General features: G+C 39.8%; 1 protein-coding gene across 1 annotated transcript in view; it reads right to left on the minus strand.

The window, feature by feature from the left end:
- lrp1bb (low density lipoprotein receptor-related protein 1Bb) overlaps positions 1–27,510 on the minus strand; it is a 428,510-nt gene that overhangs the window by 295,301 nt on the left and 105,699 nt on the right. The window contains exon 2 of the mRNA XM_020055063.3: positions 13,703–13,825. Coding sequence (XP_019910622.3) covers positions 13,703–13,825 — 123 coding nt within the window. The remainder of the gene's footprint in view (positions 1–13,702; positions 13,826–27,510) is intronic.

Below are 27,510 nucleotides of genomic sequence, written 5' to 3' on the forward strand. Positions count from 1 at the left end.
TTGGAGCAACTGAGTGGAGGAATGCAGAAGGTATGGGGTGAACAGAGAGAGGAAGTAAAGAGTGGACAGAGAGAGGAAGTAGAGAGTGGACAGAGAGAGGAAGTAGAGAGTGGACAGAGAGAGGAAGTAAAGAGTGGACAGAGAGAGGAAGTAGAGAGTGGACAGAGAGAGGAAGTAGAGAGTGGACAGAGAGAGGAAGTAAAGAGTGGACCGAGAGAGGAAGTAGAGAGTGGACAGAGAGAGGAAGTAGAGAGTGAACAGAGAGAGGAAGTAGAGAGTGGACAGAGAGAGGACGTAGAGAGTAGACAGAGAGAGGAAGTAGAGAGTGGACAGAGAGAGGAAGTAGAGAGTGGACAGAGAGAGGAAGTAGAGAGTGGACAGAGAAAAAAAGAGAGAACAAAGAGGAGGGAGAGTTGAGTGACAAGGGATGTGAAGTGCTGGGAGAGGAAAGTGAAGAGGATATTGACAAGGAGAGAGAAGAGAGTAGAGAGAGAGGAGGAAGCACAGAAAGAAAAGGAGAGAGGAGGAAAAGGAAGAGTAGGGTGTACATTTGTCCCAAGTCCCAACATCCACGCTTCTACCACACAGCCTAGGTCTAAAGTAACAGTGGCAGGAGTCAATATTTGTTTATAAAAGTGGTGGAAGACGGCTCTTTTTGGCAACATTTTTATTAACTTGTGACATCATTTTTTATGTCCACGCATAAGATTTCCACTGCTGCACACGAGGGAGTACATTGCACTCTAAACAAAGATAGCTAAACGGTCATTAGCTTGTTGTTTTGTCTTTCAAAGTACTGTATATTACACTAACAAAATCAACATATCTGACTGTGAATAAGAGGAGGAAATGTTACAATATAGAGGTGAGCTAGTAATTTGGGAAGACTGAGAAAGGAGAGAGAACGATGAGCAGGATCATGCAATGCCACAGAATGCAAGAAGGGAAGTAAATGGCCCTCAACCAGTTTCACGTTTCCATACTTCAATAGAATAATCAGGAATGACGTGAAGTAATTAAGACATTGATAAACATTCTATAGGAACATTGTGTGGAAAAGGTTGTGTGCATTTTGGGATGTAAAATAGAAAACTGGAGTGTATAAAACAACAGAAAATGTGTCACTCTTGAACCCTACCCAGAGCTGTGTGCCAAACAGAGTTGCAATAGACCTAAATAGGCGAATTGACACAGTGTCATCTTACTCGTATTCACAGACAGTAGTATGATTTTAGAGATCATCCCTAAATCTTTTAATGCAAATAATTCGTTATCAGACTAATCTTTTTCTGATGAAACAACAATGAACAGCTCTGCTAATATGAAGTTTGTGCTCAACAACAAAGAAAGAGAGTGGACTAACCCATTCAAATTTTTTCAGCTGAAGGTCAACATAGCACTCCTAATTTTGCGGCATGTCTGCCAATGCATGTTTCAACCCATTGTATAAGCTCAGAAGAGCTAGTGGAGGGATTCACTTCTTGCTAGCTGGTCCCTGATTATAGCCCTTAATAACCGCGAGATTTCCCTAGAAGCTATCTAGCTAATATATGTTAGCCATCAAGAAATTATATTGGTAGGGGTGGAAAAGCAGTCCATCCAAATTAAATAATTCTTTGTGTTTACTAATAGGTAGTGTTTTTAGAAGCCTCCAGCCTTTTAAGAGTAAGCACTAATTCTGTTGAAATGTCCCCATGTTTTGGAAAGAAACTAACAAAATGTAGCTGTGAATGTCAATACAAACTAGCGAAAGCAGTCTTACAAATCTCTTTTGGCTAGCCAATTCAATTTAGTTATTCAACTAGTTATTCTACTACAGTATATAGTTTTGTAGTTGTTTAGAGTAATGTATTTAATGGAGATAACTAATGTGTAGCAAACTGTTTTTTGGTGCTGGTTGCTCCATGTTGAGTTTTTAACTGGTCTACTTTCGGTATCAAACAGGTCTCTTGGATCCTAACTGACATGGGTCTGTTTTTCAAAATGGTCTACTCTACCTTTCAGAACCAGCGCCATTGGGTCCATTCGACAGGTCTCCATTTAAAAAGACAATATGTACTTTAATGTCAATATCTTATTTAATGTACTATTAGCATAAAAACAAGCAAAACTGTCCAGTAGATATCTGCAGTTAATGTTTAAAGTTAAATGTTTTAAGTAATAATTTTCTACAATATTACTTGGAGTGACTGACTTATTTTCATTTAAACTTTCTTGACGGTCTGTCCATCAGTTTGCATTAATTTGTAATCTCCTTATACTTACTTTAGACACTCACAACAATATCCTTTTCACCCTAAACCACCCTAGACTAGCTAAAACTATACCGGTCTCATTCGGTGAGAGAAAACAGAAGATACAACTTGATACGACCTGCTTTAAACTCCACAACAGTCTGAACAGCCCTAGGTTTATTAGCAAGGAAGTTCCAAAGCCATGGTCAATGTGGGGAAAAGCCATGGTTACCCATTGCTCAAAGCTACTTCCTTGGTTCATGAAGCAGTTTGGCATGGCTTGACTACAGGGTGAATTGAGGTTCATATGAGGAGAATAGGTCAGAGAGGTAAGCAGGTTCAATGCTTTACATGGCTTCTAGACTAGGAGGATTTTTAAGTAAATTCTTTGAAGGACAAAAAGCCACTGGAGATTAGCACAGATGGGTGATGCGGGCAGAATGTGTTATAAGAGAGGACATGAAATGTGCTTAAACCAGTTTGTTGCATAACAGTTTTTGTCAACAATTCAATAATATTTTCTTTTTTGTCATGTGTATTTTTATATTTACACAATTGCATACTTTTCAATACCTTATGTGAGCAAAGTCAAAGTACCACTACACAGAATTGCAACAACATAAAAACTAATCGATCGATGAGGACTGGAGGCAGTTAAAAGGTTAAGAGCAGGAGGCCATTCAGAGTGTGAATGAGCCAGTCATTAAATTTAATACACTGATAAATACCTGTATACAATATTTTGTATGTACAGAATGTCATATTGCTTTGTTAAAGCTTTGGTTTGCCTCAGGACTAGTCAATCAGTACTTTGTGAGGCAGTTGAATTCATACTGATGTTGTTGTAAATGTTACAGACTAGTTGCAAGCCAATGATCTTCTCACCCTACAATGTATTATACAATGTATTGGTGATCAATAACAAACTGAGATTAGGGGCACTCCCTAATCTCAGCTCGTTACCTGTATAAAAGAAACCTGGGAGCCAGAAATCTTTCTGATTGAGAGGGGATCAAATACTTATTTCACTCATTAACATGAAAATTAATGTATAACATAGATTTTTTTGTCATTATTTTGTTTCTCACTTTTCAAATACACCTGTCATTAAAATTATAGACTGGTCATTTCTTTGTCAGTGGGCAAATGTACACTCACCTAAAGGATAATTAGAAACACCTGTTCAATTTCTCATTAATGCAATTATCTAATCAACCAATCACATGGCAGTTGCTTCAATGCATTTAGGGTGTGGTCCTGGTCAAGACAATCTCCTGAACTCCAAACTGAATGTCAGAATGGGAAAGAAAGGTGATTTAAGCAATTTTGAGCGTGGCATTGTTGTTGGTGCCAGACGGGCCGGTCTGAGTATTTCACAATCTGCTCAGTTACTGGGATTTTCACACGCAACCATTTCTAGGGTTTACAAAGAATGGTGTGAAAAGGGAAAAACATCCAGTATGCGGCAGTCCTGTGGGCGAAAATGCCTTGTTGATGCTAGAGGTCAGAGGAGAATGGGCCGATTGATTCAAGCTGATAGAAGAGCAACTTTGACGGAAATAACTACTCGTTACAACCGAGGTATGCAGCAAAGCATTTGTGAAGCCACAACACGCACAACCTTGAGGCGGATGGGCTACAACAGCAGAAGACCCCACCGGGTACCACTCATCTCCACTACAAATACGAAAAAGAGGCTACCATTTGCACGAGCTCACCAAAATTGGACAGTTGAAGACTGGAAGAATGTTGCCTGGTCGGATGAGTCTCGATTTCTGTTGAGACATTCAGATGGTAGAGTCAGAATTTGGTGTAAACAGAATGTTACCACTGTGCAGGCTGGTGGTGGTGGTGTAATGGTGTGGGGGCCTACCTGAGCATTGTTTCTGACCATGTCCATCCCTTTATGACCACCATGTACCCATCCTCTGATGGCTGCTTCCAGCAGGATAATGCACCATGTCACAAAGCTCGAATCATTTCAAATTGGTTTCTTGAACATGACAATGAGTCTGTACTGAAATGGCCCCCACATTCACCAGATCACAACCCAATAGAGCATCTTTGGGATGTGGTGGAACGGGAGCTTCATGCCCTGGATGTGCGTCCCACAAATCTCCATCAACTGCAAGATGCTATCCTATCAATATGGGCCAACATTTCTAAAGAATGCTTTCAGCACCTTGTTGAATCAATGCCACGTAGAATTAAGGCAGTTCTGAAGGCGAAAGGGGGTCAAACACAGAATTAGTATGGTGTTCCTAATAATCCTTTAGGTGAGTGTATAAAATCACCAGGGGATCAAATACTTTTTTCCCTCACTGCATATCATTTGTTGACATTTTGAATATCTGTTGATCGTCTGAGCATTGTTTTACAAGCCAACTAACCACACTGACCGTTCATGTGCATTGTCACATTCATAGATATTTTTGTATGCCCATTTGTAAGAGATGGGAGAGTAATGTAACCAAAATGAAATAAAATACAGGCTATAATATCAATAAAAAACACTAGAGTGTATTTTCAACGAGTGTGTGTGTGTAATACATCAAATTTGAAACCACTCACTGTACAATAAAATTCCCATGCATCATCCTCCAGCAATGAAAACTGGGGCTGGGGCCAATTCACAACAATGTTTTTTAACACACAAATACAGTATAGTAACTACAGAAAGGCCATATGAATACTATGTGAGAAATTGTAACATAATTTGTGTTTAGGGATGTTTCTAACTGGACTATCATTATGCAAATGCACAAATCTAATTGTTTAGTTAGAGGGGGGGACTTCAAATGAATAATACATTACTGTCTGCAAACAATTTTTGTATAAGACATTGCATAGTATCATTTCCCTGTCTCGCGGACCCATTACGGAGATAATACATGGATGGTGCAGTCTATCAGTGTTCCGTTAATCAATACTATTGGCACGGTAATTTACTGTTCTGTTATGTGACTCAAAAACAAACCACAAGCCCACACAATATAAAGCAATGAGCAGACAAATATAATGAATAGTTTATTGCGTCATTGTGTGCAGGGATTAAATTGCAGGCTCCCTGAAGAACCTGGTCTGAACCAGTTGGGTCTGAGCCCTGGCACCTTTGCTTATGAGAATTCTGTCTACATGTCTATATGATGAATATCGAATCTTCGAATCAGCAGATATTATGCAGCATTATTGAAGAACAAAAACTATTTATTCTAGAGCATGAAGTCAAGTACAAAAATAACACACATACAAAAATCTAATAGCTGAGTTGCAGAGCCATGAATCAGAGCTGGAATACACAGAAATACAAACTCATTCAAAACACCATTGTTTAACATTTCAAGGAAAAGTACGGGAAGTACAGTCTCCAAATTGAATGGAGGTTCGACAAGAACAATAAAACATTGCCAAAGCAGAATAGACAGAGGCCGTGCATATGAAAATATTGTAACGTGTATTATGACATATCAGCCCATTTCGGATCCAGTAATATTCATCAATCAGGTCAGAGTGAAGTGTAAACGCAGCCTAAGTCACCTGTCATTTACACCGACGAGCCAAAACATTATGAACACCTGCTGTTGGTCCTCCACGTGCCTCCAAAACAGCACCAACCCGCCGAGGTATGAACTCTACAAGACCCCTGAAGGTGTCCTGTGGTATCTGGCACCAAGACATTAGCAGCAGATCTTCAAGGACAACACCTGCAACTCATCATCATGCTCCTCAAACCATTTCCCAGCAATGTGTGCATTGTGGCAGGGCGCATTATCCTGCTGAAAGAGGCCATTGCCATCAGGGAATAACGTTGCCATGAAAGAGTGAACCTGGTCTTCAACGATGTTTAGGTAGGTGGCACATGTCAAGGGTTTACCAGGGTTACCCAGCAGAGCGTCGCACTCCCTCCACCAGCTTGTAGTCTTCCCACACTGTATCCTGGTGCCATCACTTCCCCAGGGAAATAGTGCACACATACATGGCCGTCCACTGGATGTAAAATAAAAGCGACTCATCGGACCACACAACCTTCTTCCGTTGCTCCAAAGACCTGTTGTAGGCGCATTCCATGGTTCACAGGGGTCATGATGAGCACTCTGACAGGTCTGTGACAACGCAGCCCCATACGCAGCAGAGTGCGATGCACTGTGTGTTGTGACACATTCCTCCTGTAACCATCCTTAACATTTTCTGTGACTTGTGCCACAGTAGACCTCCTGTTGGTTCGGACCAGATAGGATAACCTGTGTTGCCCTCATGTGTCTATGGGCCATGGGCGCCCAACACCCTGTCGTCGGTTTGTGGTTTGACCCTCCTCGGAGCACTGTCGGTAGGTACTCACCACTGCTGACCGGGAGCACCCCACAAGCCTTTCCGTTTCAGAGATGCTCTGACTCAGTCGACTGGCTATAACAATTTGGCCCTTGTCAAAGTCGCTCAGGTCTTTACTCCTGCCCATTTCTCCTGCATCCAACACGTTGACTACGAGAACTGACTGAACGCTTACCATCTAATCTACCCAGACCTTGCCGTGCACCCTGTTAAGAGATGACCAACACTATTCACTTCACCTGTGAGTGGTCATATTGTTTTGGCTCATCAGTGTACGGATTCACTGTAAAATAGCAGTGTTTAAATTAATGGGGGGAAAAAAATTTAATAATTGATTCATGCTCATTAAAATCCATTCTATAATTTATTCAAAAACCCAGAAGCTCATACTGAATGTTACCATATTGTATTACTAAATAGGTTATATTTCATTATCTTGGTGACTTTTGGTGGCATTGCCCTCATGTCATTTTTGTTTGTTCAGGCTCAAAGCACTCTGGTGCGCTCTGACACTTACTCCCCAGTCGAAACAACAGGGGACTAATGTAGGCTTTGGTACTTTGATGTCACTCCTTAGTTATATGACAACCACTCTGACAGGTTATAAAATATGCTCCTTTTATTAAAGGCTCCAGGTAACATGCTGGCAATGGTGTCCTTTGTAATATGAATAGAGGGAAGAAAACTAGACATTCTTAAAGCAGAGGTTGAGAGCAAGAAGACAATGATAAGAAATACAGTGCAGTGCTATCCTCCCAATGCACCATCAGTCATTGAAATACAATGGAAACCGGAGTGACAGTGGGTATAGGACTCAATCCATTTCAAATGTTCCAAACATAACTGGACAGGCTGAAATAGCTGCAATGCACCAAGGATGGAAAACATTTTGAGCAAAGGATCTTTCAAGGGCAGACTGGTCAGCTGAATTCTCTTCAGTCACAAAGGAAAATCATCATCAACAGTGAAACTCAAACAGTAGATTATATCTTTTGTCACACTATGTGGTTACCATTGCTCTAGTTGTTGCTGTTTTTGGGGCAATATGTCACCTCCAGAGGCCACCATGAACAAACACAAAACACACACACACACAGGCAACTGAGGAGAAAATCCAATCGCTGTTGTGTCTGTATCTGTGCTCTCCTTAAGCAGATGGCAGTAGCCTGAGGATGTATATGAGCCCTGCTCCAACTGGGGAGAGACTGCCACAAAATTAAAAGGAAGGTTTCCAAAACCTTCTTCCTCACAACATAACACAACTCTTCCCTAGATAGAAATGAGTTTAGATCAGAACCAAACAGAAGGCACATGACAGGTTAAAGACAAGACATATATGGCAGCATTGAGAACCATTATGAACAGCAACCCTGCTAATGAGGGGTAAATGACTGTGGGCTATGTTTGATCGGTATCACATCACAGCTTCCTGATGTAGGGACGGCGATCTAAACACCAGATCTAATTACCTGCTTCACCGATAACACTCTAATAACACATAAAATAATGACAGAGCTATCAGAATGTGACCTGAAATAGCTTTAATATCTGAAACACGTAGGACACCTACTCCTCCTCCCCTTATCGATGGGAAGTGAAAAATTAGAAAACAAAAGCATGTACATTACATAGACATTATTATAAAATAATATAAATCATTACAAAGTGCAGCTTATTTTCACTCCAGATAAAATGTACTTGTAAAAATATAAAATACAAGAGCACATTTTACATTGATGTCATTTAGCAGACACTTTAATCCAAAGTGGTTTACAATAAGTATTGGGATATTTTCCCCAGGAGCAACATAGGGTAAAGTGCCTTGCCCAGGGACACAACAACAATTGGCCCAGTCAGAATTTGAACCAGGAATTTTCCTATAACAAGTCTGAGCCACTGCTTACAGTTGGCAGGGCAAGCCCATGTCCAAATAGGGGCAGTTCTAAATTTTATACTTTGTATGCACACATTTTGAGACATGTCTTAATGTATCAATGTTTTAATTGAAACATGACAAGGAAGATTGACACACAATGTGACGAGCACAAAAAAACTACAACTAACTAAAACTGGCTTTTGTGCAGAACCTTTTTTGATCTGTGTACCTGTGGGCTATTATAGCTTCGGCCTATTTGACTCTTTAACAGTCATGCTTTTCCAGAACAACTTACATTATTGATTGTGTGCATTAGCCAGAATGAAAAGTTGCCCAATCACACTGACGACAATAGTTCATCTTGATGAGTTTTACAGTGTTCAGTTTGGCATATTTACTGTCTTCAATCCATTGATCTCATGGTAAATGAAAAAGAATTTAAATCTAATGAACACAAGCAGGGATCATGAGAGAGGGATAACCAGTAGACTCTGTAGTATGCTAGGACCATTATTTGGTTCCATGCTCCTGCCACCATGCTCCTACCTAACACTGTAGTGAAATCATAGCTACCTAAAACGCAAATCTGAATGAAAAATCTAAAGCCTCCAGGTGTCCGTTATTTTGATGAAGACAGTGGGGTGGAATCACAAGGCCCCCTAGTGACTGACGCTTCTGTTGCTAAATGGACACCGTTTACTGAAATTGTTCCAGGCTTATGACTTAACAAAAGTATAAAAAGGGAAACATTTAAGAAAAAGTAACCAGGTTTTATTACTCTTGAATCAAAATGTTATATTTTCATTCAAGAATATAAATGTATTGTTTCAGAAGATAACACATATCTCCCATGTCTTTTGTATTTCTATTTTATCCATAATGTTTACATGCAAATTGAGTACTTGCTGCTTGATACCAAATTGGAACCCAACTGCTACAATGTAAAACACCATTAAATTGTTATTTCATATTACAGGCTGGATTAACAATCAACCTAAATTTTTTTCCCCATCTTAGACGTCTCTACAGCATAATGTACACACAAATGCTACCAAATTTAGACCTTGCTACTACTACATGCTTTGGTGTTTCAGTTTGCAATTGAATGGTGGTTTTAAAGAAATGGAACATTGGGGAAGGACCACTAAAATGAATCCAGCTTCTATACAGGAGCCCCTGGACTAGAATATACTCACTAATCAATCATTCACTTTTGCCACTACTTATTGTTCTGCTCATTAAAACTATCACTCTTAGACGAAATACGACTGAGAATAATCTCACAAAAATGGATTGCAGCATCAAGATTTTCACAGAAACATGGCTTAACAACAACATACCCGACAAAGTAGTTGAGCTGGATGGCTGCAATTTCTTCAGAGCAGATAGGATTGAAGTGGACTGCAGGAAGAAAACTGTGGGCTGTGCATTTATGTAAACAAAACATGGTGTACAAACCCTAGCTTAACCGGGAGTCATTGCTCAACCAATCTGGAATACCTGATGATTAGATGCAGGCCTTTTTACTTCCCTCTGGAGTTTACATCTATTGTTGTTGTGGGAGTCTACATATCCCTGGATGCTAATGCTAAGCTAGCAGTGAAAGAACTGCAGGCTGTTATTAGCAAACATAACAGCCTGCAGTTCATGTTGTTTTGGTGATTGCTGGGAACTTCAATCATTCAAATCTGAAATATGTTTTTCCCACATTCCACCAAAATGTCTCCTGACCCACAAGAGGAGACAACACACTGGACCATTTGTACACAAACATTCCAGAGGCTTACAAAGCCATTCCCCTCCCCCATCTGGGTCAATCTGACCATCTCTCACTATTTCTACTCCCCAAGTATTTACCCCTCATTAAACATGTGAAACCATCAGTGAGGACAGTCAAAGTGTGTACAGCACCAGTTTCAACACCAAGACTGGAGATTGTTTGCCACTCAAAAAATCCTTGTCTCCCATAGAGTCATTGAGACATATGCTTCCTCTGTTCTGGATTACATCAACATCTGCACCAACAATGTCACCACCCATAAAATATTAAAGACCTTCCCCAACCATAATCCATGGATGAACAGAGAGGTCCGACCACTGCTAAAGGCACGTGACGCTGCTTTTAGATTCGGCAATGCAGAGGCCTACAGCTCATCCAGGGCCAACCTGAAAAGGGGCATCAAGATGGCTCAAAATGACCACAAATTGCGGATTGAGGAGCACTTCTACCACAACTCCGAACCCTGATGCATGTGGCAGGGTATCCAAGCCATCACTGACTGCCAGCCAAGGAACCCCACCCTCACAGCCAGCGACAAAGGGCCAGCCATTAACGCAGGGTGAATGCATGCAAGGCTGCTGGTCCTGATGGCATCCCCGGGCTTGTGCTCAGAGAATGTGCTGGGCAGCTGGCCGAGGTCTGGTGCATGTCACTGGTCCAGGTGCTTGTCCCAACGTACTTCAAATCTGCAACCATTATGGCAGTGCTGAAGCAGTCGCCTGAATGACGTCCGACCTGTCGCACTCCCCCACACAATCATGAAGTGCTTCGAAAGACTAGTTCTGCCCCACCTTATGTCCTGCCTCCCCCGAACATCGGATCCCTACCAGATTTCCTACTGGCCAAACAGGTCTACAGAGGACGCCATCTCCACTGCCATCTGGGCCAGGGCCAGCTTTACACTCTGCCCTGACCCACCTGGACAAAACCAACACCTATGTGAGAATGCTATTCAAAAGACCTCAGCTCAGCATTCAACACTATCATCCCCTCTGGGCTGGTCAACAAACTCCTGGGGATCAGCCTCCTCTCTGCAACTGGACTCCGGACTTCCTAACCAACAAATCCCAGTCAGTCAGGTTAGACAACATCACCTCCTCCACCCTGATCCTGAACACTGGTGTTCCACATGGCTGTGTGCTGAGCCCTCTCCTATACTCCCTCTTCACCCACAACTGCGTTACTGTACACAGTTCCAACACCATCATCAAATTTGCAGACGACACCACAGTGGTAGGCCTGATCAGTGTCAATGACGAGTCAGCCTACAGGGAAGAGGTCATGCGTCTGGCAGCATGGTGCGCAGACAACAACCTGGCCCTCAACAAAAAGAAAACCAAGGAACTCCTTGTGGATTACAGGAAGTCTAAAAGCTGCAGCCACGCCCCAGTTATCAGTATACTGCCTTGTACTTCTCTGACTTCCGCTGCTATCCCTGCATTTCATTTGCACATTCACCTTGTACATTCAATTTGCCTCTTTGCACATTTACATTTTGCACACTTAGAGTATTATTTTTCTTCCCTCTATTTGCACTTCTTTTGAGATGCTATCTGTATTTCGTTCTACTGTACTTGTACTGCTCAATGACAATAAAGTACTAATCTAATGTAATCTAAAAAAAACTCACACCATAATGTACGTCATTTACAATACAAATTATAACACTAATGACACTCAAAATAAGTGTCATTAGTGAATAACATTCTCCTCTATGTAACTGAGCCCCAATACAGTATCCCAGTCCTTGTTTGACTTGTCAATTTATAATGTTTTGGTATATACTGCAAAATTAACTGGAATGCATAACTTTGTGAATGTTTTAACAAAATGTTTTGGTTTATCTAACTTATTTAGTCACCTATTAAAAGCAATAACTTCTGGACTCACTGATCTGGATTTTGAAGTATCTGGATGAGAATTACCATATCCTTTAAAATCATTATGAAACCAAAGACCACCAGCTCAATATGAATCTAAATCAGTACATTTTGTTAAAACTGGACCCTGGGTATGACAATTTTATCAGATGGGTAACAATAGACTGACTCCATCTCTATCCCCCAACATTAAAACAACAAATCTGTCTGTTGCACTGCCACCGCTAGAACTTGATTAACAGACCGAAGGCCAAATGAAATGCTCATACATAAAACAGCAGGCCTGATATACAGTATACCTGTTTCCCATGGCAGTGCAGTAGCTCTTGTATGCTAACGGCCAATGACTTTGTATTCCATTAAGAGGAAGAACCTTATGCAAAAATAGTGTGAAATTTGAGGACTAGAGGAAAGACATTATAATTGCACTCCCTCTTATTAACAATACCTTAATTAACATAAATAACAACAACCACAATGCAAATCATTCCAGAGAGAACGAAATAGCAAATACCCACCTATCGGCTAAAGTACTATATGCATGATAATACAGTACAATACAGATTAGGCCACTGTATAATCGTGTATAATATATACAGTTATTTTTTCTTTCCTTTCCAAAAAAGTTGAAGGGTTAAAATTAAGAGACCACTGCAAATTGAAAGCTTCTGTTCCTCACTCAAAGCTTTCCTTTTCAACCTTTTTGGAAAGGAAAGAAAAAGGTGCAGTAGTCTCTTAATTTTTTCCAGAGATGGATATCTATACAGTACTGGTCAAAGTTTGGCCACAACAATTCACCTGAATTAGGGTGTCCACTAAAGGATTGTGAATTCTGTCTTAGGTGTAGATGTAAGGGTACAATGTATAATTACCCTAAACCCAAACTAGTGTTAGAATTTGAATTAGCTTCAGATTTAGGCTTTACAGGTTAGTTTTATGGTATGGGTAATTTGTTAGGGCTAAGTTATGAAAAGCCGTAAAGGTTAGGATATCGTTAAGGTAAGGGTTAGGGTTAAGGTTGCATATTTGTGTCCGGGAAATGGGATGCAACTTGGACCACAAGCAATGGTTTAGCCTGAACCATCTGCATGTACTCACAGATGATAGGAGGTCAATATGAAAGGACAAAAATCATTATAGATATGTAATATTTGAGAGAGAATTGTGAATACAGCAGCAGGAGAGGCTACTGTATATTTACTCAAATGCAATGATGTAACACAGCAGCATTTCTCAGTGTGCAGACTCACAGTCTGCACAGACATCTCAAATTGCAGACCTTTACAATATTTTTAATACACTACTATTGGCGGAACAATGGAAAAACTTCAAAAGTTGATAAACTTGTAAACCAACTTTTGAGAAATGGGCCTTGAAACCTTTTGTTCAGTTTTCACTATTTCACCTAGAGAGCTCTTCTTTGTTCATGCCCATTGAGAATCAATCAAGGACACGTCATTTGAAAACATATGGTAACCTTGGAATGGTTGAAGTAGATAGCAAATTGGTCAATGAGAGAATACATAATGAAGTGAATTATATGTTTAGAGTTGAAGTGTTTGGTAGATGGATGTGTTGATGAACATGTGAACTAATGACTTACATTTTTCCATGGTTTCGTCAGAGGCATCTGGACAGTCAGGCTCGCCATCACAGACCCAGCCCTCTGGGATGCAGGTCAGTGGCTCATGGCACTGAAACTTCCCCACATCACACAGTATAAACTCTGGATGGAGAAAAGTCAATGGAAAGAGTGTAAGGTGTCATGAATGGGATGAGATGGTCTACATGTTTAATTCAAAACATGTACTTAAAGTAGTCAACTGGCGTAAATAACTAGAGGCTCAGTGATCGTGGGTTTACCTTGAGGCGATTACAAAATTGTTAAATGGAATGGATGAGTTGATCTTGGAATTTGAATTATTAATGTTATGAAGGCATATGCAAGCTTCAAGGCACACACCAATCATCCGACCCAGTAATTCCTTTCAAGACTGGACATTCTTGTACAGGTTCCATGTCTGAAGACTGACGCAGGTTCCAAATTCATATTCAGAAATTGGCGTTGGAAAATGTTGGTGCTCAAATGAAAGGGATGAATAAGAAACAACAAATTAAAGCTACACCCAGGATTGATCTAGTTTTGAGCATACAACCACTATATTTAATTATGCACTGAGACACATATGCACCATACGGTCAAAGGTATGTGGACACCCCAACTAATTGAGTTCAGGTGTTTTGGCCACACCCCTTGCTCACAGGTGCATAATACCCAGAACATTGCCATGAAATCTACATTGACAAACACTGGCAGAACAATGGGTCCTAATGAAGAGCTCAGTGACTTTAAACTTGACTTTAAATTGTGAAGTGGAAGCGTTGAGGAGCAACAATAGCCCAGCCACAAAATAATAGACTGCACAAACTCACAGAGCAGGGCCGAAGAGTGCAGAAGCATGTAACAAGCGCCTATTGTCTGTTGCATCATTCACCACAGTGTTCCAAACTGCCTCTGAAAGCAACATTGGGAGCTTCATGAAATGCATTTCCATGGCCAAGCAGCTGTACGCAAGCCTTACATCAACATGCGCAATGCCAAGGGTCGGCTGGAGTTGGGTAGGTAAAGCACACAACCACTGGACTCTGGGGCAGTGGAAATGTGTTCTCTTGAGTGGTGAATCACGCTCCACTATCTGGCAGTCTGATGGACCAATCTGGGTTTGGCGGATGCCAGGAGAACACTACCAACCAGAATGCATATTGCCTACTGGAAGCTTTGAGGGATTGTGATCTCGGGTTGTGTTTCGGGGTTTGAGCTAGGTCCCTTGGTTCCATTGAAGGGTCATCTTAATACTGCAAAGACATTTTAGACAATTGGGTGCTTCCAAGATTGTGGCAATGACTGTACCCTGGTGCACAAAGCAGGGTCCATAAAGACATGGTTTGACAAGGTTGTTGTGGCAGAAATCGAGTGGCCGGCACAGAGCCTGGACCTCAACCCCACTGAACGCTTTTGGGATGAACTTTTGCACTATTGCTTGTGTAAATGATCTTTGTGTAGAAATGTACAGTAAAAACATGGAAACAGCCGTCTCTCACCATTACTTACCATCATTTTGTCACGAAACAATGGCCATTTTCCAATGCATGGTACCGGCTCAACTACTCGCCTATAGCCTCGACTTTAATCACTTCATGGGGCACAGCTCTTTAATGTGTTTAAACAATGCCGTGTCTATAGATGGTGCTGTAGAGAATGTGAACTGCATGTAAGGCAAGACAATCACCATTTCGCAAGCTAGGAAACCCACATTCTAGTAATGTGGAAACTGGATAATTTTAGTGACTTGGTTCTTTGAGTCTTGTTCAGAAAAAGGGTGTAAGGTATAAGCTGCATGCTCTGAATTGGACAATACAACATGTAGATTAAAACATTGGTTTACTACAATTTGATGTACTCCCGAAACAAAGATCAAGATTTTCTTGGACATCGGACTGAAAACGATTGAACGCCGAGTCACCTACATCTATGGTGAGTTCTGTTCTGCGTTATTATTTGAAAACGTAATAGAAATTTGAAACTTGGATTGAAAATGTTTTGCAGGGTAAATGCTTATAAAACCGTAAATATTCCTAGACACGTGAGAGACCGGACGCATGTATCGCCAGAGGAGCGAAAATCGTTATAACGTGGGCCCTTACCACCCAAAGGATGCACATCTACACCCCAACACCCTGTGGATTACAGCCCTGGAGGTATGTGAATTACATGTTGATCGGGTAATTGCTGCAATGTTTACTTGGTTTCACCATACATACCTGTACACAGTTCTCCAAACCAACTTTCAACTCGGCACAGCAGTCTATTTCACTTTCTAAATGCACTAAAACTACCAAATCACTTCATACATGTCTCAAATCAACTCATTCTTCCAGAACACTAGCAAAGGTTGACAGACAACAAACACACTTTGTCACCCACAAAACAATGACCTAAAAAACACTAACAACAGGTAGCATTTTACAATGTTTTCTTGTGTAAAACAAGGACACATCTCTGTTTATAATTCACTGCAATGTAATTTACTGGAATGAATCAGACATGATTCAGAAAGCCACAATATGTTTTATGTCTTTTATTAATTATTTATTTTCTGCAGTAATTCCAAAATACAAGAATTTGTATACACACCATCCACTGATACAATAGTAATGCTAATCTACTCGGTCTTCTCCATTTGGCCACAGGTTCTCATCCACATCATATCTTATGTCATCTAGGGCAATACACCTAGGAAAGAATCTTCTGGCATGCCTGATCCATCCCTGACAATCTTCTGCTGATATGTCCAGGCATCCAGCATTCATTGCATCCAGAAGGGATATTTGATCATGTGGATGGTGGTCATAAACCTTCCACCTCCATGGGAGAAAAAGTGACACCATTCTGGGATGGGCTGCAAACCACTCAGTGACTGCACGGGAGTGGTGAAATGCCACATTGTCCCATACAATTATAAATGTTGCCTGATTTCTTCTCTCCATCCCTTTCCTCACCTAGCACAACCCTTCTATAGAGGTCATGCAGGAACGCAAGGAGACGTTCAGTGTTGTATGGCCCAATTAGTGGTTCGTGTAACAGCAGTCCATCAGTGGATATTGCTGCACACATTGTGATGTTGGCACCCCTCTGGCCCCGGGACATCCACTGTGGCTCTCTTCCCAATCATGTTCAGAGTTCCTCTCAAAAGGCACAGTGTACAACTGTTTCATCCTTACCTGATGTTGTTTCAGGACTCTACAAATAGTTGTTATGCTTACACTGTGAATATTTGCAAAGGCAACGTTGTCTGCCAAGTCTCTGTCTCGAATCTCAGTGAGTTTTATGCCATTGTTTCTGATGACCATATCAACAATGGCAGTTTCCTGCACATCAGTGAACATCCTTCCTCTCCCACCTGTGTGAGGTAACCATTGAGTCCTAAGCAGATATGCGAAAGCAATTACACACAAGTCTATTTACTTCTGCAATGTGCAACTCAGTCAAATGCCCTTGTAGAAAACAAGTTACCTGTTGGTTTGCCTGAAAACAATAGATGCCACTGTTGAGTGTTGCAGATTTCGCTGCACTCTCTGACCAGCCTCTCTCATTGAGAGACCGTGATTTACTACATGATCAATTACAGTAGCTCTGATCTCATCTGAGACTACAGCTCTTGATCGTCCTCTTATTCTTCTTCCACCACGCATACTTATTCCTCGCCCCCTCCCAGCCACTCTTCTTCCTCTTTCAGCCTATTTCTGGCTGGGTCCACATCACAATGCAAAACTACTCAGCAGTTGTCTCCTTTTGCAATGAAATTGAAAGAGTAACAACTGTGTAGATGTTCATCTACAATGAGAATCAGCTGTGGTTGGTCCAATTGTTTTTATAGCATCTAATTTTAAGATTTAAAATATATTTCATTAAAATGTTAGAATTGTAGCAAATTGCTGTCTTATTCAGTTTTGTATTATGTTATTGTTTTGAACTTAAGTTTAACCGTTTTGAAAACAGTATGCAAGCATGTGCAAATTTGCTTGTAAGTACACAGAGTTTTGGCGGTTGTTGTGTCGAAGTGAGAAAATAATGATTGTAATTTGAAAGATGTAGTCATTGAATGCATTTTGTGCCAAAGCAATGATAATTGATCCTCAGTTTAGCCCACTTATACTTCTGTTGTGCTCACTGAGTGAAGAGTTTTGAAAAAGTGAGTCCTAGCGACTGTAAAAAACTGTAAAGCATGTTGTTTCCAATTTTATTTGTCAATTTCAATTTATTTTTAAAGGCAAGAAGGCAGAGGTTAGGGAAGTTTTAGCATGCACATGAAGGTAAGAATGAACATTTTGGTGGACACTGCGATTTGAGTTCTGATTGTAAAATAACCAGATATTTAGGACTGAATAATTAACTGTCTTTACTGTCTTTACTTTCAGAACATTTGGAGAAGATCAAGCAGCTGACTGAAAAGAATGAAAATCTGAGAGCGCAGCTGGCTCTACAATCAGGTAAAAACAAGACTATTTGCGATAGCATGTTGTCTTCATGAAACATTTAATTTGTCTTGAATGTCATGCAATTCTCAATTGGTCATGTCAGACCATTTAAGTACAATATCTGATTACTGTATTACATGAGCCATAAGGAAGAATCCTTCCAACCGGGAGGCAACTGATGAGGCTGTCCTGAACCAGGTCCCCAGGCACCAGAAAGGGGCATCTGACCGTGCAGGTGTTAGAAGACGTTGTGGCGGTACAAGGGACCTGCCGTGAATATGAATCTCTAGCACAACCAATATTGCTGCTAATCTACAGTACTCTTTTTTTACATTTATTTTTTACTGCTGCTTTGTACAGTGTTATATATATATATGATTGTTAGAAATCGGCCGTTTCGTATAGTGGTTGTAATAATTAGCAGACCCGTTTGTCAAGGGAGAGAGAAATTAAATTATTCATTGCAGCATTAGAAAGTCTTGTTCATGAGGTTACGGACCTGGTCTTTTAGAGATAATCTAAACAGAGATGTTTCTGTTGTTCTCATTATCTAGGCACATTCACTTCCCATGAAACGTACATTCATATTGTAATTGTTAATGCTCAGTTTCTACACTTGCATTATCCTCTTAATATATTTATAGCTCTGTGTGAATGTTCTTAATTCTGACTGTAGTTGTAGTGTGCTACGCTACCATTCATAAGCTTATTGCACTGATTATTGCACTATAATATTCTATAACTATCGATTGCTGCTAGGTCACACTTATGTATATTACTGCCATTCTAGCCCTTATTTATTTTGTATTGTATTATGTTTATTTATAACTTTTTTACATTAAAATACTGTTATTTTACTATATATTTTTACTATAAGTTTTTTTGCACTATTAGATTTCAAAAATATATATTTAAATTCATTTGCACGTTTTATTTTTTTATGCTTGCTGTATAATGCATTTTTTTATGCATCTTGCACTAAATACATTTAGATTTTATTCAGTTCATTGTCATTTGTGATATGACCAAAATTATTGTAAAGGACTATTATAAATAAAACCTAATATTGGGGCGTGAGGTGTTAGTGCATAAAAGTGTCTAGCCACCGTCAAGCTGCTGGTGAGCCACTGATCAGGGTATTGTTAGAAGGCATTGACATGAAAGTGGACCACCGGTTGTCCGACTGCGACGCCCGCTATAAAAAAAAGCCATTGTGTTATTTAGAAGTAGCGTAGGGAAAACTGAAGGACTGCACATGTGCACGTTATAAAGTAGGTGTTTTTGGTTTCTTGTTTTTGTCTCCTGATTCTGCCTTGTCCCCTTTCCACACCTCCTCATCCATGGGCTCACAAACCAGGGCTTTTGGCAACTGAGAAAAAAACGGATGAAAAACTAAACTTACAGATTATCTTATATCCTTTCACACCTTCTTTGCTAGCTTTTATTCCTCTCTCCCTGCTCCATATCACATATTTCAAGCATCTTCCTCAAACACCAGGAAACTCTTCCACATTTTTCTCTCCTTAATGTCCAACCTCTTTTCTTGCTGCGGATTACTTTGAAAAGAAAGTTGATGACACCAACTCCTCATTCACTCATCCGATTGAGCTCATTTGTCCCTCATACACAAAATCATCTATGCATTAAGCTCCAGATGAAATCTTGCAACTAGTGATGTCATGTTGCACGAAAACCTGCCCGCTCCAATCCCTTCCTCCATTCTCCAGACCCTTTCTTCTCTCATTCCTCCTATTTTCTGCACCCCCTAAGACTTCCAAACAGACAGTTGGACGTCTCCTGAAGAAACCAACACTCTGACGATTCCATATGCATTTCCACTACTAAACACTTTAGGATGTTGTCTCCACAACTTTAACTGCACATGCTTCAAGATGTGTCACAGAGAATCTTAGTACTGTACACACTGACTCTTCTCTGTTCTTACCCTGCTAGATCTATCCACTGCCTTTAACACCGTGAACCATCCGGTCTTCCTCTTCACTCTTGAACTGCGTCCTACCTGGCTGCCAACTCCTATAGGGCTGAATCCGCTGATCGCTACAAATCCCTGATATGCTACTGAAATCCAACGGTGTTAGCCCAACGGTGTGACACTAGTAAAAAGAACAATTTTGTAACGTGTGTACTCTGAATTATTGTAATGTATGGTAACGAGGTCAAGCCTAACGCCAAACAACTCATAGTGTATCTGTGTTTTATTTTGGCTCTTACATGCAGGTAGATGTTGTCTACCTGCATGTAAGAGTTTACTTTGTTACTCTTACATGACATAATTTAGACTAAATGCCTAAGAAATACATAGTATGACAGGATTTCATTTAAGTAGCAAGTGATGCAAAAAAAAACATTTATGCAAACTGGTGAATACCAATCCCAGAGCTTAAAAGTTCTGGTCTGGTACTTGACAGGGCCGCAAACATGTTTTTGTGCAGAGATATAGGTTGGTAAGGCAGGAGGAGGAATGGTAAGACGTGACAAACCTGGTCAAGAACTACAGGAAACATATGATCTCTTTAATTGCAAACAAAGGTTTTTGTACCAAATATTAAGTTCTGCTTTTCTGGTGTATCAAATACTTATGTCATGCAATGAAATGCAAATTAATTATTTAAAAATCATACAATCTCTCACAGTTGAAGTGTACCTATGATACAAATTACAGACCTCTACATGCTTTGTAAGTTGGAAAACCTGCAAAAGAGTATCAAATACTTGTTCTCCCCACTGTAGAAATATTTAGGAATGCCACAGGTGCCAAGAATAGGGTGGGCACATTTTCTCTGTAGCACTATCTAACAGTTTTTGGAACATCCACTAGGGTCAACATGCCTATTAATTTCTAGTAGGCTCACCAATTTTTAAGGCATTGTGGGTATTGGATTGGCATCTAAGATGCAGACTTCACCTCAGAGGATTTAGAGTTATGTAATAAACTCAAAATGTTATTTATTTTACCATTACCAACCATTGAGAATCCATTCTTAATTATCTTATTTTTTTTGTTTAACCCTATTTCTTAATGTAATCCTAATCTGAGAGTTTGAATGCCGCATGAACATCTGCCAGTAATTTGATGTAGACCAAGCTACAGGCATAAAACACAGAAACACTTTTCTTTGTGAACCTTCTGAAATAAAATATAAATTTTTGATGGTGATAATTCTTTATTGGTAGTTACACATTTAACATTGCCTGCAGTAAAACTACACACATTTTTAATACATCAGTTGAACACTATAAGACAATTATTGATGACTTACTATCCCAGGAAGATAGAAGACAGACCCACACAAGTGGTCTTGGCATTAGATATGGCCAAAACATTTTCTCTCAGCAAAAGACTTATACCCTTCACATCTTGGCCGGCCACAAAAAAACAGGCTTTTTGTGTTTTTTTCCTGTTAAGTTCATTATGTTTCTGACTTTTTATTTTACCAAAGTGAAATCCTGCTCAACTAAAAAAGTCATCCCGACCTTCCACAAGCAGGGCATCTGTCGGCATATTGACATGTTTCTCTGCCGGAGGCTTTCAGGCTCTCTGTGTGATCATTCGGCAGAATTAATGACACAAGCTCTGCAAAAAAAAATGTAAACCACCACTTTATCCACAACTAGCTGCTCTCGTCCTTCTCTCCATTCTGAGGAGAACCAATAGTTTGTTTCAAAGCTTTAATCCTCAAACACTATGGCATGGAGGCAGACTAACTTTCACACAGTATATTTTGTAACCCCATTATGAAGTCTGTGTTTTTGAGTGTGTGTGTGTCTGTGTGTGTGTGTGTGTGTGTCTGTGTGTGTGTGTGCATCGGAGGGGGAGGGGGAAGGTTTACAGCACAGGAGTGATGGTAATAATTGTATGCACCACTGCACTATGTCTTATAGTGCCCTCAAGCAAATTCAATGCTGCGGTACAAATATGAAAAGGTCAGCCTTCTCATCTTTTCCATCTAATTCCACTGCTGCCATCTATCTAAAAAACTCCCAGTCTGGTCTTCTTTAAATATTGAAGGCTTTTATCTTTTAAGGATTGTTCTTTTACAGAAATAGCATATTGATCAAATTGCACACTAAAGAGTTCCCCTTCACTAAAATCCATATGGGGAAGGGAAGAATATATAAGATGTTGAAGATTATCATTACGCATCTAATTGAACGATTGCAAAACCTAAATAATAATCATATTAAAAGACAAATGGTACAAGAGATAAGCCTTTTCCCAGCGAGTAAATGATAAATATATAAAACAAAATGTTAATAAGGCGCATTGATTTTTACTTTTATTTACTTTCATTTAATACTAGTTGTCCACCCTTGCAATATAAATTAGGCACAGGGCCATCCAACAAACTGTCACAGTGTGTGAGGTGTGATGGTTGAGAGTACGAAAAGATGAGTCAACAAAAGAACGACAGCACGGCTTTCGGATTTTGCTACTCTTCATGGGTAACAGCACCACATGGTTCTCGATACAAAGACACAAGAATCCGCAAGTGAGACAGCACACAGGACACATATGTACGAAACTGAACAAGTGATTGGAATCCGGTGTCTCCAGCCGGTGGTTAGTATGCCGACTATGAGGAGTGCCGGAGAGGCTCCACCATGTCACGTGGAGCAGGTGTTACACTGTGGCAGTGGTCAGATAGTAATATTTCATTTCTTTATTCACTTCATTTAACCAGGAAAAAGACTCGGTGAGATTAAAAATCTCTTTTACAGGAGTGTCCTGGCCTTGGTGGGCATCAACAAATGAAAACTAATTTAAAACACCCAACACAACATAGGGAAATCAGAATACAGCAACCATACCATCCAGGGGCAATAAATGACCAAATAGATACAGCTACAATTAAGAAAAAATGCACAATAAAAGCACTGAAAACTAGACAGGCCCTTTAAACAGACCCAGCGCTACAAGTTCCTGCGTTTCCATGCTCTAGGAGCAGCAACCCTGAAAACATTTTGGGCAACATCTCTGCGGACGGTGGGAACTGCCAGAACATAGACATCCTGTGATCCTAAGCAGTAGCTTTTAAAACGTTTTTGCGGATAAGTTCACAAAGCTAAGATGGTGTCAGACCAAGAATAACCTTGTACAAACCCGATTCCAAAAAAGTTGGGACACTGTACAAATTGTGAGTAAAAAAGGAATGGAATAATTTACAAATCTCATAAACGTATATTTAATTCACAATAGAATATAGATAACATATTGAATGTTGAAAGTGAGACATTTTGTAATGTCATGCCAAATACTGGCTCATTTTGGATTTCATGAGAGCTACACATTCCAAAAAAGTTGGGACAGGTAGCGATAAGAGGCCGGAAAAGTTAAATGTACAGATAAGGAACAGCTGGAGGACCAATTTGCAACTTATTATGTCAATTGGCAACATGATTGGGTATAAAAAGAGCCTATAAGAGTGGCAGTGTCTCTCAGAAGTCAAGATGGGCAGAGGATCACCAATTCCCCCAATGCTGCGGCGAAAAATAGTGGAGCAATATCAGAATGGAGTTTCTCCGAGAAAAATTGCAAAGAGTTTGAAGTTATCATCATATACAGTGCATAATATCATCCAAAGATTCAGAGAATCTGGAACAATCTCTGTGCATAAGGGTCAAGGCTGGAAAACCATACTGGATGCCGTGATCTTCGGGCCCTCAGACGGCACTGCATCACATACAGGAATGATACTGTAATGGAAATCACAACATGGGCTCAGGAATACTTCCAGAAAACATTGCCGGTGAACACAATCCACCGTGCCATTCGCCGTTGCCAGCTAAAACTCTATAGGTCAAAAAAGAAGCCGTATCTAAACAGGATCCAGAAGCACAGGCGTTTTCTCTGGGCCAAGGATCATTTAAAATGGACTGTGGCAAAGTGGAAAAGTGTTCTGTGGTCAGACAAATCAACATTTGAAGTTCATTTTGGAAAACTGGGACGCCATGTCATCCGGACTAAAGTGGACAAGGACAACCCAAGTTGTTATCAGCGCTCAGTTCAGAAGCCTGCATCTCTGATGGTATGGGGTTGCATGAGTGCGTGTGGTATGGGCAGCCTACACATCTGGAAAGGCACCATCAATGCTCACAGTTATACCCAAGTTCTAGAACAACATATGCTCCCATCCAGACATCGTCTCTTTCAGGGAAGACCTTGCATTTTCCAACATGACAATGCCAGACCACATACTGCATCAATTACAATGTCATGGCTGCATAGAAGAAGGATCCGGGTACTGAAATGGCCAGCCTGCAGTCCAGATCTTTCACCCATAGAAAACATTTGGCGCATCATAAAGAGGAAGGTGCGACAAAGAAAACCTAGGACAGTTGAACAACTAGAAGCCTGTATTAGACAAGAATGGGACAACATTCCTATTCATAAACTTGAGCAACTTGTCTCCTCAGTCCCCAGACGTTTGCAGTCTGTTATAAAAAGAAGAGGGGATGCCACACAGTGGTAAACATGGCCTTGTCCCAACTTTTTGGAGATGTGTTGATGCCATGAAATTTTCCCCTTAAAGTGATACATTTTCTCAGTTTAAAAATTTTATATGTCATTTATATTGTATTCTGAATAAAATATTGAAATTTGAAACTTCCACATCATTGCATTCTGTTTTTATTCACAATTGTACAGTGTCCCAACTTTTTTGGAATCGGGTTTGTAAATTAAAAGTACCAATGAGAAAGCCTGTGTCAACAATGAGGGCCAGTCTACTCTATTGTATAGAACAGTGTTGAGTGAGGGCTCTTCACTTAATAATTAAACTTAAAGCACCATGGTAAACAGAGTCCAGAGCACATAAGGACTGACAAGAATGCATGTAAATGGGATCCCTATTAAGGTTCTTTCTAACTTCAAAAGAAAAGTATTATTTCTAAAATAACAACCCAACTTTTACCTGTATCAAGTGTAGAATATATGACTTAATCATTTAAAATCCCAAGAAATGTGTATACAGATGCAGATTAAATTATATTACCATGCACTGTTGTAATTTCTTTGATTTCGTTTTATCAACGTTCAGGACAAGTTTCAGCTAAGGAAATCTTTGTTGAACAATCTTGAAATCAAGCTATAACTGAGAAACTGACAGAATTTGAGAGGATGCCGAACAATAAATCACAGTATTGTCTGAATAGATATGAAAGTTAGTTTCTATACAAACCTCCTGTTCGAATCTACTGTTATGTATAATATTTATAAGATAATTAATAACAGAAAGTGCAGTAGCTCTGTAATGATTTAGAAATCATCTTGAATAATTTGTTTTGTTTTTCCACCTAAATTGAAATTCTGTGTCATCATTTCTATTAAATTAAGAAAGGTCCCAATGTTTCTTTCTGGTAAAAATAGTCATACACTCCGGAGGTGTACTCACCTTTGAGAGCGGAAGCTGAAGAACATAATAGTAATGTTGTAAAAAAAAATCTATACAATCTGAAAGATTCATGGTGGATCCTTTAGGGTTCTCATTGTAATGGTTCCTCAAACCATAAACCTACCTACATCCTCACAATTATAGTCCAAAAGGTTATTAAAAGGTTATTTGAAGAATTATAATGGGTTCATTCAATAACTATTTGAAAGATTATTACGAAAACCTTAGGGGAACCAAAGCACAAAACATGTATGACTTAAAAGGTACAATGTGTTTTGACACAGTCTTGAAAAATAATTGGCAAAAATAATCTACACACCCCAGGTTCTTGTGATGTAAAAATGCCAGGTTCTTGTGATGTAAAAGATTGAGACAAAGATAAATCATGTCAGAACTTTTTCCACCTTTAATGTGACCTATAATGTGAACAATTTAATTGAAAAACAAACTGAAATCTTTGAGGGGGAAAAATATTACAGCACTCAGTCTTTTTGGGTAGGATTCTATTAACATGGCACATCATGACATGGCAATATTTGCCCACTTTTCTTTGCAAAAGAGCTCCAAATCTGTCAGATTGCGAGGACATCTCCTGTGCACAGCCCTCTTCAGATCACCCCATAGATGTTCAATCGGATTCAGGTCTGGGCTCTGGCTGGGCCATTCCAAAATGTTAATCTTCTTCTGGTGAAGCCATACTTTTGTGGATTTGGATATGTGCTTTAGGTCGTTGTCGTCCTGAAAGGTGAACCTCATCTTCAGCTTTCTAACGAACGGCTGAAGGTTTTGTGCCAAAATTGCCTGGTGTTTGGAACTGTTCATAATTCCCTCCACCCTGACTAAGGCCCGGTTCCAGGTGAAGAAAAACAGCCCCAAAGCATGATGCTGCCACCACCATGGTTCACTGTGGATATGGTGTTCTTGGAGTGACGTCCAATTCTTGTTAATGTCTGTTGTGCCATATTTTCTCCACTTGATGATGACTGTATTCACTGTGTTCCATGGTATATCTAATGCCTTGGAAATGATTTCGTACCCTTCTCCTGACTGATATCTTTCAACAATTAGATCCCTCTGTTGCTTTGGAAGCTCTCTGCTGACCATGGCTTTTGCTCTGAGATGCAACTAAGAAAATGTCAGGAAAATCCTACAAGAACAGCTGAACTTTATTTGTGATTTGTTAATCAGAGTCACTTTAAATGATGGCAAGTGTGTAATGACTTCTATTTAACATAAGTTTGAATGTGATTGGTTAATTCTGAACACAGCCACATCCCATCCCCAGTTATATGAGGATGTGCACACCTATGCAACCAGGTTATTGTAAGGTTTTAATTTTAAATGTTTCCCCTTTTAAAGATTGCAGTTTGTTTTTCAATTGAATTGTTCACATTATAGGTCACAAAAGGTTCTGACATGATTTACCTTTGTCTGATTCTTTTACATCACAAAAAGCTGGCATTTAATCAATGGTGTGTAGACTTTTTATATCCACTGTATATAAAAAAAGATGAGACATAGTTATAATTAATTTGTTTGATATTTAAGGGAGTGAGGTGTGATGAAAATCTTGTGTTTTTTTGTAGCCTTGTAGTTTGGTCTTTTGTAGTTTGTTCCACTTGTGAAAATTAAAATCATGACAGCCAAGGGAAATATAATATGTTTTTGTGTGTTCCTTGCACTGGATTTTCAAATTCTCAGAATTCTCAAATATTCACGTTTTTGCTAACACAATATGCTCAGTGGTCCAGCAACTAGCAACTAAAATTCCAAGTTTATAATGTAGCTCCTTAAATGAAAAACCTTCTATTCAGGGGACTTTGAGACATTCCGAATAGACTAACATGTTTTTGTTCAGAATGCTCTGTATGAAGAACAACCTCAATTGCCATACTGTGGGTGAAAGTGCTGCTTGTGCTGTTTCCAATGCCGCTCTTTGTTCTCAGCTGGGATGCAGTGT

Source organism: Esox lucius, chromosome 16 (assembly GCF_011004845.1).
Source record: "Esox lucius isolate fEsoLuc1 chromosome 16, fEsoLuc1.pri, whole genome shotgun sequence".
Lineage (NCBI taxonomy): Eukaryota > Metazoa > Chordata > Actinopteri > Esociformes > Esocidae > Esox > Esox lucius.